At 59.7% G+C, this 13,569-nt stretch overlaps 2 protein-coding genes across 28 annotated transcripts in view; one reads left to right on the top strand and one right to left on the bottom strand.

Moving 5' to 3' along the window:
* The first annotated feature begins 762 nt into the window (after positions 1-762).
* On the top strand, positions 763-4,658 carry MFSD10 (major facilitator superfamily domain containing 10). Of its 19 annotated transcripts, none has more exons than XM_047718706.1 (13): positions 770-894; positions 1,367-1,552; positions 1,649-1,745; positions 1,987-2,090; positions 2,383-2,541; positions 2,620-2,781; positions 2,952-3,098; positions 3,222-3,333; positions 3,487-3,647; positions 3,752-3,842; positions 3,937-3,984; positions 4,070-4,159; positions 4,260-4,658. In XM_047718706.1, the coding sequence occupies exons 1-13, from the start codon at positions 778-780 to the stop codon at positions 4,373-4,375; spliced, it is 1,590 nt and encodes a 529-aa protein (XP_047574662.1). In that variant the 5' UTR covers positions 770-777; the 3' UTR covers positions 4,376-4,658. The 19 variants fall into 19 exon arrangements, 18 of the variants coding, with proteins under 18 accessions (XP_047574665.1, XP_047574662.1, XP_047574668.1 ...); XM_047718708.1 differs by lacking the exon at positions 770-894 and adding an exon at positions 943-964 and having other exon boundaries at positions 1,371-1,552; positions 2,532-2,541; positions 3,479-3,647; XM_047718714.1 differs by lacking the exon at positions 770-894 and adding an exon at positions 944-964 and having other exon boundaries at positions 1,371-1,552; positions 2,019-2,090; positions 2,532-2,541; positions 2,990-3,098.
* A 657-nt stretch (positions 4,659-5,315) lies between these two features.
* Positions 5,316-13,569, bottom strand: part of ADD1 (adducin 1) — an 88,975-nt gene continuing 80,721 nt past the window's right edge. For 4 of the 9 annotated variants that reach the window (XM_047718676.1, XM_047718678.1, XM_047718677.1 and 1 more), the window contains 3 exons: positions 11,482-11,638; positions 9,401-9,499; positions 5,316-7,123 (listed from right to left, as the gene is read on the bottom strand). In XM_047718676.1, coding sequence (XP_047574632.1) covers positions 6,765-7,123; positions 9,401-9,499; positions 11,482-11,638 — 615 coding nt within the window. In that variant the 3' untranslated portion in view covers positions 5,316-6,764. Of the gene's footprint in view, positions 7,124-8,659; positions 8,695-9,400; positions 9,500-11,481; positions 11,639-13,569 lie in introns of those variants that run through there. The other 5 variants (XM_047718681.1, XM_047718683.1, XM_047718682.1 and 2 more) reach the window with 2 other exon arrangements.

Genomic DNA, 13,569 nt, shown 5'->3' with positions numbered 1-13,569 from the left:
CGGGCCTGTGGGTCTCACCTGCCCAGCGCACCCTCGGGTTCCTGGATGAGACGCAGTGACACCCGGCGGGCCTCCCCTAGGGCCAGCGGCTCCCCTCTGGGCACACCGCTCCACATGTGTAGGCCCCGTCACACCGCACAGGGAGGAGGCCTGGCCTGCTGTTCCCGCACGGCCTGTGCTGTCCCCCAGCCGTTGCTACTGCGACTTTAACTCACCGAGTCCTTCCATCCGGGACTCTGCCTGAGACCCAGTCAGGTGCGGAGACCTCACTCTAACGTCCCGCGGAGATCACAGGACCGCAGCTCAGGACACTCCCGCTCTGCCGTCCGAGGCAGGAACCCGCGCGGCCAAGCTCTGAGGCGCGGGAGCAGGCGCGTCCTCCGGGAAAGGGGCGCCCGGTTTGGTGGGAGCGGACTCCCGGCCTCCGCGAGGCGGACTGCGACGGGGACCGGGTTCGGAATACGGCGCCGGGCTGCACGCACATAGCCGTGGGGGCCCAGCCGCGTCTCCCGACGCTCCTGTCACCCGGCGGGCAGGGCCGGGGCCTCCGGGGCCAGGACGGCCGCTGCCGCTCTCGAGGGTCCTCCGCCCCCACCGCCCTGTCCAGGGCCCCGGGACACAGGTGTGTGCGGTCGCAGCCCCGGGCCGGCACATCGGAGACCCTGCCAGCAGGGTCTGCCCCGCGGGCGCAGCTACCCCTCCAGACCCGGCCCACGACCGGACCGCGTCGGCCGGAAGAGGAAGCAGCTCGGCGTTCCCACTTCCGGGGCGGAGGGCATGGTTGGTGTGCGTCACGCCCCCGGCGGCGGGCCCGGCGATCTGTTCGGCATCCGTCCATCGGTCTGTGTGTGTCTCGGTGTTCGTTCGTCCGTCCGCCCCGAGCGCGCGGCCGCGGCAAGTGCAGGGCGGGGCTGCTCCCGCGTCCAGTGCGCTCCCCGCTGTCCCGCCCGGGAGACAAGCCGGGGTGGGGCGGGGTCCCGGGTGCGGGCGAGGTCTGGAGTTCCGGGCGGGCGGGGGCCCGGGGCCGCCCTCCTCCCGGGCCTCAATTTACCCGCCCGCTCCGCTCGAGGACGGGGATGGCTGTGTGGGGTGGTATGGTGCCCAGGGCCGCGATGCCCTCATCCGGCCCCTGGCGACGGTTGGCATCCGTGGCTGCGGTTTCTCTGCGCAACTCCGCACCCTGAGTTTCCCGCCTCCCGGAATCGGGGGAGGGCGCCCGTGAGCGGGGCGGGCAGGCGCTCTCTTTAGGGTGCTTGGTGGCTGTTGGCTGGCCGGGCGCCTGGCAGGAGCTGGGGGACTCAGTCTACCCCCGTGTAGGGCTGGGGTACCCAGAGGCGCGGCGCATGCAGACCTGCCACCCTCTCAGCTAGGCGGAATCATGGGCTGGGGAGCCGGAGGGAGCTGCACCCCGCGCCCACCCATCCGCCCGCAGACGGCGCAGGAGAAGCGCGTGATCACTGTGGTGTTCCTCGGCCTCCTGCTGGACCTTCTGGCCTTCACTCTGTTGCTGCCCCTGCTGCCAGGGCTGCTGGAGAGCCACGGCCGCGCCCACGTAAGACTGCCCCTCGTCCATGTCTAGAGGCGCCCCGACTCCCCCCACCACAGCTGCCCGCGCCCCGCACCCTCGTCACAGTCCCGTGTCCCCCAGGACCCCCTCTATGGCTCGTGGCAGCGGGGAGTGGACTGGTTTGCCGCTGCGATCAGGATGCCCGCAGAGAAGCGGTACAACAGCGTCCTCTTTGGAGGTAGGCCCACCAGCTCCGCGCTGGGGCCCCTGCAACCCTCTCCGGATGTGTGTCTCTGCCCAGCCTCCAGTCCATCCCAGCCCTTGTCCCCACCTTCCTGTTTCTGGGCACTGGCCGCCAGTATCCAAGCGCAATGTCCACGGGTGGTCAAGGCACCTCAGCTGGAGGCCCAGGGTGTGGGAGTGCAGGGCTCACCCCGCAGGACCAGACCCTCGGGGAACAAAACCTCTGTCTCTTCCAGGTCTCATTGGCTCAGTCTTCTCCTTCCTGCAGTTCCTCTTAGCTCCACTCACGGGGGCGATCTCGGACTGTCTGGGGAGGCGCCTGGTGATGCTGCTGTCCCTGGTACGGGGGGGTGGGGGCGGTGTCCGAGGCGTGGGAATGTGCGGCAGCCCTCTGGGGAGAAAGGGGGTTGGCCCCTCACTGCCCCCTGAATGTGGTGCTTGAGGGAGTGGCCCAGCCAGGCTTTCCCAGAGCTGCTCCAGCCACCTATGGGGACCTTGGGAACACAAGTGGCCCTTGGATGCTCTAGAATGGGGCAGGCCCCAAGGATGTGACCTGGGTTTGTCGGCCCAACTCTGGGCCCCTGGTGGCCTCAGGTGACCATACCCGCCCTGTGGGCTCCACCCTGAGGCAGGTAGGTCTGGCCACGTCATATGCAGTGTGGGCTGCCTCGAGGAGTTTCGCGGCCTTCCTGGCCTCCAGGGTGATTGGGGGCATCAGCAAGGGGAACGTCAGCCTCTCCACGGCCATCATAGCTGATCTGGGCTCACCTTCCGCCCGCAGCCGAGGCATGGTGCGTGCAGGTGACAGGGGATGAGCGGCTGGGGATTCCTGGGGTCTTCATGCCTGGCTCAGGCGGCCTTCTCCTCAGGCAGTCATCGGGGTGGCCTTCTCGCTGGGCTTCACCCTGGGCCCCATGCTGGGTGCCTCCCTGCCCACGGAGACAGTACCCTGGCTGGCCCTGCTCTTCGCTGCCTCCAACCTGCTGTTCATTTTCTGTTTTCTGCCAGAGACCCTGCCCCCAGAGAAGCGGGTAAGGGTGGACCCAGAAAGACTACTGAGAGGTCCCGGGGCTGGGGGCTCAGTTTGTGGGTGTGTGGGGAGGCCAGGGGAGGCTGGGCTGTCTTCTCCTGGTGCCCCTGCCCCTAAAGCCCGTCAGAGGGACTGGAGGCCAGGGCAGATTCAGGTCCTGCCCCTCCCCAGCCGCCTGGCAGGCCCCTCCAGTCCTGCCCCCACCCCAGGCACCCTCCATCACCCCTGGGTTCCAAGCTGCTGCAGATCTGCTCAGCCCCCTGGCCCTGCTCCGTTTCTCAGCCGTGGCCCAAGGCCAGGACCCACCAGCTGGAGACAGTAAGGAGCCACCCACCTACCCCCACCCCCACCCCCGTCCTGAGTGAGGGTGGGACAGGTCCCTTCCTCTGTCAGCCCAGACCTGCCCCCAGCTTTCGTCAGCTTCTCCCCACTGCTTGCCAGGACTTAAAAGCCTCCGCCGCCTGGGCCTGGTGTACTTCCTCTACCTCTTCCTGTTCTCGGGCCTGGAGTACACGCTCAGCTTCCTTGCCCACCAGCGCTTCCAGTTCAGCAGGTAGGGGTGCTGGGTCCCCGATGGACCTGGCCTGGGAGCATCCTGCCATCTCCCCGGCCTGACGCCCCAGCTGCAGGGCTGCTCCCACCCTGGCCCTGAGGACCGTGTTGAACCGGTTGTCACCCCGGCTCCCTGGCTTGGCCTGCGAAGCAGGGGCGCTCAGCCAGCTGCAGGGCCCGGGTGCTCACCGTTCCCCCGCCCCCAGCCTGCAGCAGGGAAAGATGTTTTTCTTCATCGGCCTCACCATGGCCGCCGTGCAGGGTGCCTACGCACGGAGGATCAGCCCTGGTGGGGAGATTGCAGCTGTGAAGCGGGTACGGGGCTCCATGGGAAGGCTGGGGTGGGGAGCACTGCTGTGGCCTAAGCCCTGCTGGAAACAGCAGGGGTGGGTCCTGATCTCCACTGTGCCCACTGCCAGGCCATCTTGCTGCTCGTGCCGGCCTTCCTCCTCATCGGCTGGGGGCTCACGCTGCCTGTGCTGGGTTTGGGGCTGCTGCTGTACTCCTTTGGTAAGTGGGCCTTCCCCGGGCCGGGGCTCCTGGGTCACAGGCCCCCTGGTGTCTCCTGTGGGCTGACCTCAACCTTCCTGGTGTCTCCCACCAGCTGCCGCGGTCGTGGTGCCCTGCCTCTCCTCTGTGGTTGCCAACTATGGTGAGAAGCCCTTCTGTCGCCAGAGATCCCCAGCTGGGAGGAGGCCTACGGGCACCTGATGGCCTCCTCCCCGTCTCCTCCGCAGGCTCACCCGGGCAGAAAGGTACAATCATGGGTACCCTAAGGAGCCTGGGCGCCCTGGCCAGGGCAGTGGGACCTATGGTGGCTGCCTCAGGTAAGCGCTCAGGGCCAGGGCCGCGCTGCTGCCATCCTGGGGCCAAGGGGTGGCAGGGCCAGGGTGGGCCCGCGTTCCCACTCAGGCTGTCTCTCCACAGCGTACTGGCTGGCAGGGGCCCAGGTCTGCTTCACCGTGTGTTCCAGCCTCTTCCTGCTCCCCTTCCTGCTCCTGTGGAATCTGAGGCCTCCAGCCCACGCTCTCAAGGCTGAGTAGCTGAGCCAGCCCCGCCCTGCGCTGGGGCAGGCGGAGGCGTGGGGCAGGCGGAGGCCTGGGCCAGGGACCGCCCTCCCCCTGGGCCCAACCCAGGACAGCCCAGGGCCTGCAGCCCCAGAGGGCCTGACACCCTCCTGGCTCCTCCCTAGGTGTTGCTGGCCCTGCCTGTCCCGCTGGGAGCATGATTCCAAAACCTTCCAGGCTTTCTCTTGGCCTCTCTTTTCAGCAGCACAGTGTCCACCAGGCCTCTGAATGTCAAAATAAAGCAGCTGTTTCAGATCCACTGCCTCTCTCCGATACCTGCAGTGCCTCACCAGCCCCACCCCCAAGAGCCCCAAGCACCAGAAGCAGCAACTTAAACTGAAGGCTCTTAGAGCTCCATGGAAAAGTGTCCCAGGCTCTTCCCAAGTCAGCTGCCATTCTGCACGAGGCTGAGGACAGAACGTGGAACACGGGGCCCTCCAAGCCTGGGCTCAGCACACGCTGGGCGATATTGGGATGCAACCTGAACCCTGGCAGAGCAGGGAGACGGGGGCCCCTGTGCTGGGCTCTCCCCATCACATGTCCTGCCCTGGCCTGTGGCTGCAGGATCCTCCCCAGTGCAAAGCAACAGTGTTTGATCAAGAATTAAACAGTTGGGGGGGGGCTGGGGGTCTCCGTCGCTTGATTTTAGCTCAGGTCATGATCTCACGGTCATGGGATTTGCCCCTTTTGTGGGGCTCTATGCTCGGGCACGGCGGGGGGGGGATTGGAGGGGTCTGCTGGAGATTCTCTCCCTCTGCCCCTCTTCTTCACGCACCCACACTGTCTGTCTCTCTTGAATAAATATTGAAAAACAAAATACTTGAGGTTCTCTTTTTGGGACTCGAGACAAGTCCTATCTTAAAGGAGCAAAGGAAAGCAATTAAATGCAAAACTGCTTCCCAAGTTTAGACAAGGAAACTGCTTAAAGAGTTTTATTTGTGAGTAAAACATGTTACAGTGAAGGACACAGGACCCATCCTCCCAAGCCTGTGTCCATATACACGACTAAACTTCATGTGATACAAAGAGTTAAAATAAACTACAAAAGTAAGATGGAAGTCATTGCATATGTGGGACAAAAGAAGGGCCAGAGTCCATGGTTAACTGAGGGACAAGGTGAGGGTGGGGAACCTGGACACCACCAAGGCAATAAAACCATACCCCAGAGAAAGCAAGTCTCCGGAAAGCTCGAAGCAGCGGGTGGCGCCATGCAGCCAGCCTCAGGTTCTGCTTGGGGTCAGGAGAGGGAGACCCCAGCCCACTTCTAGGGAGGTGATGAGCCAGCACCTAGCCAGGCCTACGCCAGGGAGCCCCCAGAATGTGCCCCCACTAGTGTCTGCTGAGCAGCTGCACAAGATTTTTCAGGAATCTCAGTGAAAATTTACGATGTCCCATGAGGAGAGGCAGGCCCGGCTCCACAAATGACTACTGTGAGAAGCTGGGGAAGGACCACTGAATCCCCTTCTATCTTAAGCGACCTTTTACCAAAACCAGGGAATCCTTCAGACTGGGTTAAATTAAGAGGCACTCCCTACCCGGTTCCCAAATCTCCTGTGCAGGAAGTGAGCAGCGCTTTATGGCACTCCGCAGCAGGACCGAGGGGGAAACTAAGCCAAGAGCAGCTCCTTCATGTTCACGGTCAAAAATGGAGGCTGAATTGCAAACCTGATGAAAGAAAATTCTAGAAAGGACTCTCCTCACTCTTCATGTCTCTTCTCTAGGACAGGAATCTGAAAACCCCAGTAAGAAAGTGGAGGCCACTGAACCCCATTTCTGGCCTCAGGGCCATCAGACATGCACAGGGCGCATGGGGTGTACACAGGCCCCTTTGCTGCAGAGTCCCAGAATCAAAGGCCGTCAGGGTGCCTGGAGCCACTAGTGGGCTCAGGAGTGCTTTTACAGGGCTGAAGCTCTGTAGCTACGACCCATGGAGCAAGAAATGCCTGCAGAAGCTCCAAGTCTGACCCAGTCACCTGAGACGTGGGGGTGAAGGGAAGCCTAGGAGACACACAGCATGGGGACTGCACCACATAAGGAGAGGGAGGGAAGGCCAGAGCCGCCAGGGCCTCCAGCTGTCCAGCCAGAACCAGGGCGTCCGGGCCCGGGGGAGTGCACGAAGTGGGGTGCTGGCCCAGGCAGGGCGGACAGAAGTCGAGGGGACCACAGAGACATGGCTCCCCACCCCCACCCCCAGGTGGAGGCCCGCTGTATGCGCACACGAGGTTAGCACCGGTCTACATGGGGATTCGGTCACACTGTGAGGAGAGCTCTAGCTATGTGGAGGGATGGGCTTTTTGCATTCCATGACACAAGACAGGACACGATGGGGGCAGTCTGGTGGCAACAGTGTGCGCGCGACGGGCCTTCAGGAGTCACTCCTCTTCTTGCTCTTCTTCAAAAAGGAGGGGGTGCGGAATTTCTTCTTCTTCTTGGAAGGGGACTTGCCGGGAGACCCGTCGCTGCCAGGGTCCACAGCAGCTGCCTCCTCGGCAGCTGGGGAGGTGGCTTCTTCTGCCACCTGGGCGGAGAATGGCTCGGGGCTGGCCGCCACAGGGGACCTGGTGGGGCTGGGAGGCTCGTGGGCTTCACAGAGCCCCTCCTCCTCCTCCTCCAATGTGGGGAAGCCGAGCGCTTCTGAAGGCTCATCAGGGGACAGGTCGGGGAGAGTCGGCTTAAAGGTGGCAGCTTCGCTGTCCTCTCCAGAGGTGGGCTCCTGCGGCAGGTCTGGCGGGCAGGGGCGAGAGACAGGGCTGAAGGGCAGCTGTGGGACCTGGGTGGGGCACCCCGAGAAAGGCAGTGCCCTGCACCAAGACGGCCGTGGGGCTGGGCTCTAGGGGCTTTTACTGACATGACAACAAGAAACCATAAATCAGGTCTACTCTACTTCAAGGCTCACAGTACAAAACGGAGACGTAACCTTAGTGGGAAGGGGTGGGGGGGGGCGTTCTCAGCTCCTCCTCGTGGACAGTGTGCGGACAGACCGAGGCATTCAGACATGGTCCTGGGACCTCAGGCCCCAGGCAGAGAGCTGGACAAGCCAGCAGCACTGCACTAGGATGTTGTTCTGTGTTTAACACTTGGATAGGAGTCTGTTCTAGAACCCTAAGGGCATGTATTAGTAGTCCTGAAATTAGGCCTAAATTTGGGTCCACAAACCTGGTCTCCCCCAAGAAGAAAACTATGGAAAACTCCATGGTTAACTATGGTTAACTTCCAGACCTCGTGTGCACTGTGTCAACATCAAACAAAATAAAGCCACTGGAGGCTGGAGAATGAAAGAACAGAAGGGAACTGTAAGGTGAGGCACAGGGACAAAAACCAGGCCAGCTTCAGCATTCAAACACAGGAACTCGGGGTACAAGGGAACATGAAAGGGCAAAAGGTAACTCGCAGTGAAGTCACGGGCTGAGGGCGGGTTTCCGGGAAAGTTCCCATCACCAGATCTCTACAGAGACTCTGACCAGGGGGGAAACCAGTTTTGTAGATTTTTATAACATCCTATAGAGTTATAAGCGATTGGCTGCTGAGGCAAAACTAAACTTAGTGTGGAGACACCAAGCCGCAGACCGGGCCAAGGGGACCCAGCCGGCGCTGAGCGCGGGTGAGAAGCGGCTGCAGGAGGCTCTGGGCCACAAACGCTTTAGTGCTCCGGCTCTGGGAGGCTGGGGCCACCCCAGCCTTCCCCTGAGCCACCTGCTGTCCTGGGACAGTTCAATGTCCTTAACTTAGGGGGACAGGAGGAAGTTGGTATGCAGAGGTGGCCTGTGGGTGCCTCGGGGAACTTTACCATGTGACCAAATGCCACATGAAGAGCATCAGAGCTCTCCTGCCCCACCCCCCAATTATGCTTAAGCTCTCAGCTTAATCCCAGATCCCAATAAAAGCGACCCCCATGCAGCATGAGGCACACCCACCTGCCTGAACCTAGTCTGCGTGTGTGTCTGATCCCATCGGGCAAGCACAGGCTCGGCAGGGCCACGTGACCGCCCTGGAACTCCTGAGGTCACAGGCCTGGAGTGGCACTGCCTCGGTCCCCAGGAGCCCCCAGGGCAAGCTGCCACCACCCAGCTCACCGGCAACCGAGCCTCTGCCAAGATGCCACTGCCTGGGAGGGGGAACTGGGTACAAAGGGGCAAGGGGGCTCTGTTTTTACTTTGAATAAACAGAAAACAGAACTCACTAAGCAACAAAGCAGCAGGAGAGTGAGGCAAAGCACAGGGAGCGCGGGCTGAGCAGCAGGCCGGACGCGGGCGGTACTTACTACGGTAAGAGGTATTCTTTAGCACATCCGCCTCCTGCTTGTAACGCAGCCGCAGAAGAGAAAAGCACAGGGAGAGAATCTAGGCATTCAGTCACAGCCACTGGGTTACAGGAGGAGAACGGCTAAGCCATTCTTGTGGACAAACAGTGGGGAGGAAGGCGAGCCACACGCTCCCCAAAGGCACGGGAAGCACAACACGGAAGACCGAGGGACAGACACGCAGGCCACACACCACAGACACACAGTGGGTGGTCTGAGAGGCCAGTGGAAGCCAGCACGCTGCACGGACTGATTACTACGGCAGGTCACACGCGGTCCTGCAGCCCAGACACAATGGAAGACATTTCCAGAGGGGTGATCTGGACACAGTATGGCTTGAGAAATGCGTAAGCAGTGGGCAAAATGGACATCATAAACGAAGATGGGATCCGATCCCCCAAGTCTAGCTTCCCACCTTGTCCTGATGTCTCACTACCAAATCTGCTGCCTCGAGGGACCCAGGACAGAGCCAAACCAGGAGGAGCAAGGGAGACGGGCCCAGTTCAGAACCATGTGTCACGCTGGTTTCCACGCAAACACTTGCTTCTTCACCACTGTCCGTTCAACTACTGACACCCGGGCACTCTCCCTCACTGGACAGGACACGAAATCGGCCTCTCATGGCAGACGCCGGATCACAGGAGGCCACGCACCCTCCCACAGCGGGGCAGCCACACGCTCGCATCCACCCCAGAGCTCACCTTCCTCAAGCTTGACGGGGGTGCTGGGGGGGGTGTGGGGGGCAGCAGGGGCTTCTGGAGGACTCTTTTCTTTCTGTTCTCTGGCCTCGTCCAGATTCTCTGCAGACGGACAGAAAGTGAGAAGCACACAGTAAAGAACGTCAGACATCATGGGCTTTCACCCTCCTCAAAGGCAGCCAGGCCCTCCTGCCCTGTCCATCCAGCTGCCTCGAGGCGGAATATTCTCATTCTCGGGGGCATCCAAAAGACTAGGAGGGCTCACGGCCACACTGTCTTCATCTCTCCAAGGGGACAAAGAAGACTGATTGTGACTGGGATGTGGATCTGAATCTCAAAGATTCAACCAACTCCGGATAAAAAATAGATTTCCACTTATTCCAGAGACAATCTGCCAGAGCTGACATTGTGACACACGGTGACTTGTGACCCCCGGTGTGTCTGCACCTGTGCTCCACTGAGGACCCTCTCCCCATGGCTGAGCCAGGAGCCCGGGGCCCCAGGCACCCTCACCCTACCCGCCACCCCAATGGATGTCACATGAGCACTGCATTGGTTTTCATTTTTTTATCCAGAGCATTTTCTACCAATAATTTAAACCTGGCAATTATACTTTAACTTTCTGAAGTAAAATATGCTGAAGAGGACCAGAGGGAAAACTGCAGGTACAAGGATCCAGGATCCAGAAAAATCCGAGTCTACCTCTCATTTAGGGAAAAATACATACCAATATTATCCTAATTCCTTAAATCTCTTTCTCTCATTTGAACTTTTTATATTAACAGCTTGACATCACTAAGTCTCATATTTTGAATAAGCGGCTATCATCAGCAGGGCCTCTGATCTCTAGAGATGCCAACCTACTTCCTGAAGCCACATGCTTGGGAACAAAGGTCTTTCCATCTCCCAGGAGCTCCCTCAACCAGGAAAGGTGCCCAAGCCCCAAGGCTTGCTTCCTTCCTCCTGCGGGAAGTGCTGCCGTGTGGCACCCCCCGGGCCGAGGGCCAGCACTGGGTAGGGGTCTCCTGGCAGCGTCCCCCAGGTCAGTGCTCCCATGGCAGACAGCTCAGTGGTCAAAGAGCATGGTCACAGACACCCCATTCGCTCAATGGCTGAAACACCCCTCACGGAGCCTCACGTGCAAGGAAACCCGTGTGTCTTGTGGCTTCACTCAAACAACGTTTTCCTGTAACCCAGATCTCCCAAACATCGGAAGAGCCCAAAGGGCAGACACACATGTGCCTGGACTATCCCCCGTGGACCCAGGGCCACAAACACCATGGGACTTCCATCCCACAGGCTGATTTCTCGGGACAAGCTGGGAAAGACGTGTGGTCCCTGCTCAGGAGGCTTTAGTACAAAGACCAGGGTTGGAACTTACGGCCCTGAGGACGCAACATGAGCCTCCTGGATGGGGGGTGTCTGTGCCCAGGGCATTCCTGGTAACCAACCAAGGCTGCTCAGGGAAAGGGAGCCTTCACGGCAGAGGCAGGAGAAGCAGGTCAACATGCTAGCACATGGGCCTGCGACCACACCCTGCCCAGGGAGACCCTCTGGATTTGTGCAGAAAGACAGCAGCCTGGCTCTTGGACACAGTCTCCCACAGAGCCGGGCTGTACCTCCCTCCTAAGCAGACCGTTCCCAAGTGCGTTTCCCCTTCTAATCCCCCAAAACTAGGTAATGTACAAGGAATAACATTCTGGTCTTTTTTTTTTTTTTTTAAAGATTTTATTTATTCATCTGACAGACAGAGATCACATGTAGGCAGAGAGGCAGGCAGAGAGAGAGAGAGAGGAGGAAGCAGGCTCTCCACTGAGCAGAGAGCCCGATGCGGGGCTCGATCCCAGGACCCTGAGATCATGACCTGAGCCGAAGGCAGAGGCTTTAACCCACTGAGCCACCCAGGTGCCCCTAACATTCTGGTCTTCACCCCAAACACAAGGCTGATCTTCCATGTAAGCGACAGTCCTCATCACCCCCCGTCAATGCCTGGGCACAAAGGAGCTCGCAGAGCACTTTCTCTCTCTCTTTGGGCACCACGCATGCGGCGCAGACCAGTGTGTCCAGGACCCGTGCACACTCACCTTCGGGGCCCTTCTGCTTCCGCTCCACCTCCCGGCGGTACTCCTCCAACTCTCTGTCGGTAAGCGTGTTGAAGGGGTTGGGACCCGTGGTGCTCACGATGACATGGGGCTGGTACTCTTTCTCAATGATGGCCTTGGAAGCTGTCACCAGCTCCCCCTGCAGACAAAGAGGCCCAGTCTGCAGGAGTCCTTCCCCGCGAGGACTCTCCCCCTTTGGGGCAAGGCTGCAGGCAGGGCGGGGTGGGTGGATTTCCTAGGGCACACAAACAACCCTGAGACTTGGCCTGGGCCTCACCCTGGGCCCTGAGGCCGAGCTGCAGCCTCCAGTAGTCAGAGACAGAGAAACACAATTTTGAAGGTACAGCTACAAAACAAAAGTAACAGGAGGGAAAAATCCTCGGAAAGTCCAGGTTTCAGGTGCAACGGAGAGCACAGAGCACGTGGGGGAGAATGCTGTCTCCTTCCTGGCAGGGATGAAGAGCCGACTCTTTACATCGACTGCCCTCCTGACATCAGGAAACCCCCAGGATTCCAAGTCAGGGAAGGTATGCTCGGATACTGGCTTCCTTTCTAGGTTCACAGACTAAATTCTGTTCTCTTAATCATGTGTTTCATTTATAACTAGCTCCTGGAACCTATCCCCAAACACCGAGAAATTTTTTAAGAAGTCCCAAAATACCAGTATTTGAGGAATTTGGAAAAGCAAGAATGTGTAGGAAAGAAAGAGAAAAGGCAAGCAAAGCAGAGCAGAGGTGGCTAGCAGTCAGCGCCCAGTTTGCAAAGGGGGCAGCCCCATGCTGGGCATCCCTGGGATGGGGAGGCAGGCCTAGAGGGAGGGAGCTGGCGGGGGGAGGCATCTCTGGGGTGTGTGAAATGATGTCCAGCCTCAGCCTCCACTCACCTGTCCCAGCATAGCTCTGTGCCCACAGCCCAGCTTGGCTGGCCTCCAAATGGCCTGGGTTCATGTTCTGAGAAAGTTAACCAGAACACACTCACATGCCCATTACTTAACAGAAGCTTCCAAAAACAACCCATGATAGCAGAATCCAAAATTCTGATGTTAGCCCTGGTCTGTCCATACTCTCCTCAGTAAGACACACCACCAGTGAGAGACCGTGCCCTAGCAACGTGTATGAGAGACAGGGCCAGACGGAGTGCTGGGGAAAGGCAGCTCACCTGGGCCACCTTCTGCCCTGGCCAAGGCTGGGGGACCTGGGATGAGGGGCTGCTGTCCACCGAGCTGGGTAGAGAGAGTCCAGAGGACTCCATGACCGATCAGGGATGCAGGGCCAGGGAAGAGAAGCAAAGGACCTGCTGGAATTGGCCACATTTGCTCAGAGAGCCTCCAGATTCAAGCTGACCTCGATGGTCAAAGGGAGTCCCCTTTGTGACCAACGCTGACCCAAGTTCAAGTACCCGTTCACTCAGAAGCAGCCCTATCTCCCCAGGACAGAGGAATGAACCCCTGCCCGCTGCTCACCACTCCTGGATGCCTGTTCCTGCGCACAGGCCCCGGGTCGGCTTCCTTGAGATGGGCCTGCAAGGCCGACAACAGCCAAGGCCTGACTGCGTGGTTCCCTAAATCTATGGCAACGTACGCCCTGCACTTATGCCCTGCCATCACGGTCAAAAAAATGAGGAGGTGACATGAGGTTTGACAGAAACGTTTCAATTCACTTCAATCAAAAGTTCAAATCAAGGGATGAATAAAATATCAAGATCCACCTGCCACAGAAACATCCATGCACCAGGAGGCCATGCCCGCCCTGAGAGCCCTGACCCTCGAGGCACAGCATGGTTGGTTCCCACCTCTGCCAGCCAGGCCTCCCTCCTCCAAATTCCTCAGCCAGCAACCGACAGCTGCCAAGACCCAGACTCTGAACAGACTGGGGGACAGAGGGAGCCTGTTATGTGGGGGAAGAAAACAGAGCAAGGCTTAGGATGCAGAAGGAAACAGGTCCCCCATGCAGCAGCCAGGACTCAGAAAGTAGGGTGTGACGTGGCTGCTCTCACCAGCAGGCCGCGGGGAGGCTCGTGCAGTGCCCCTCACTTCCAGCCACAAAACAGGGGCTCCCAGCAGACCAGATG

This window comes from Lutra lutra, chromosome 2 (genome assembly GCF_902655055.1).
Source record: "Lutra lutra chromosome 2, mLutLut1.2, whole genome shotgun sequence".
Classification (NCBI taxonomy): Eukaryota; Metazoa; Chordata; class Mammalia; order Carnivora; family Mustelidae; genus Lutra; species Lutra lutra.
Note: the sequence above shows the minus strand (reverse complement) of the source record. Positions and strands in the feature narration are given on the sequence as shown.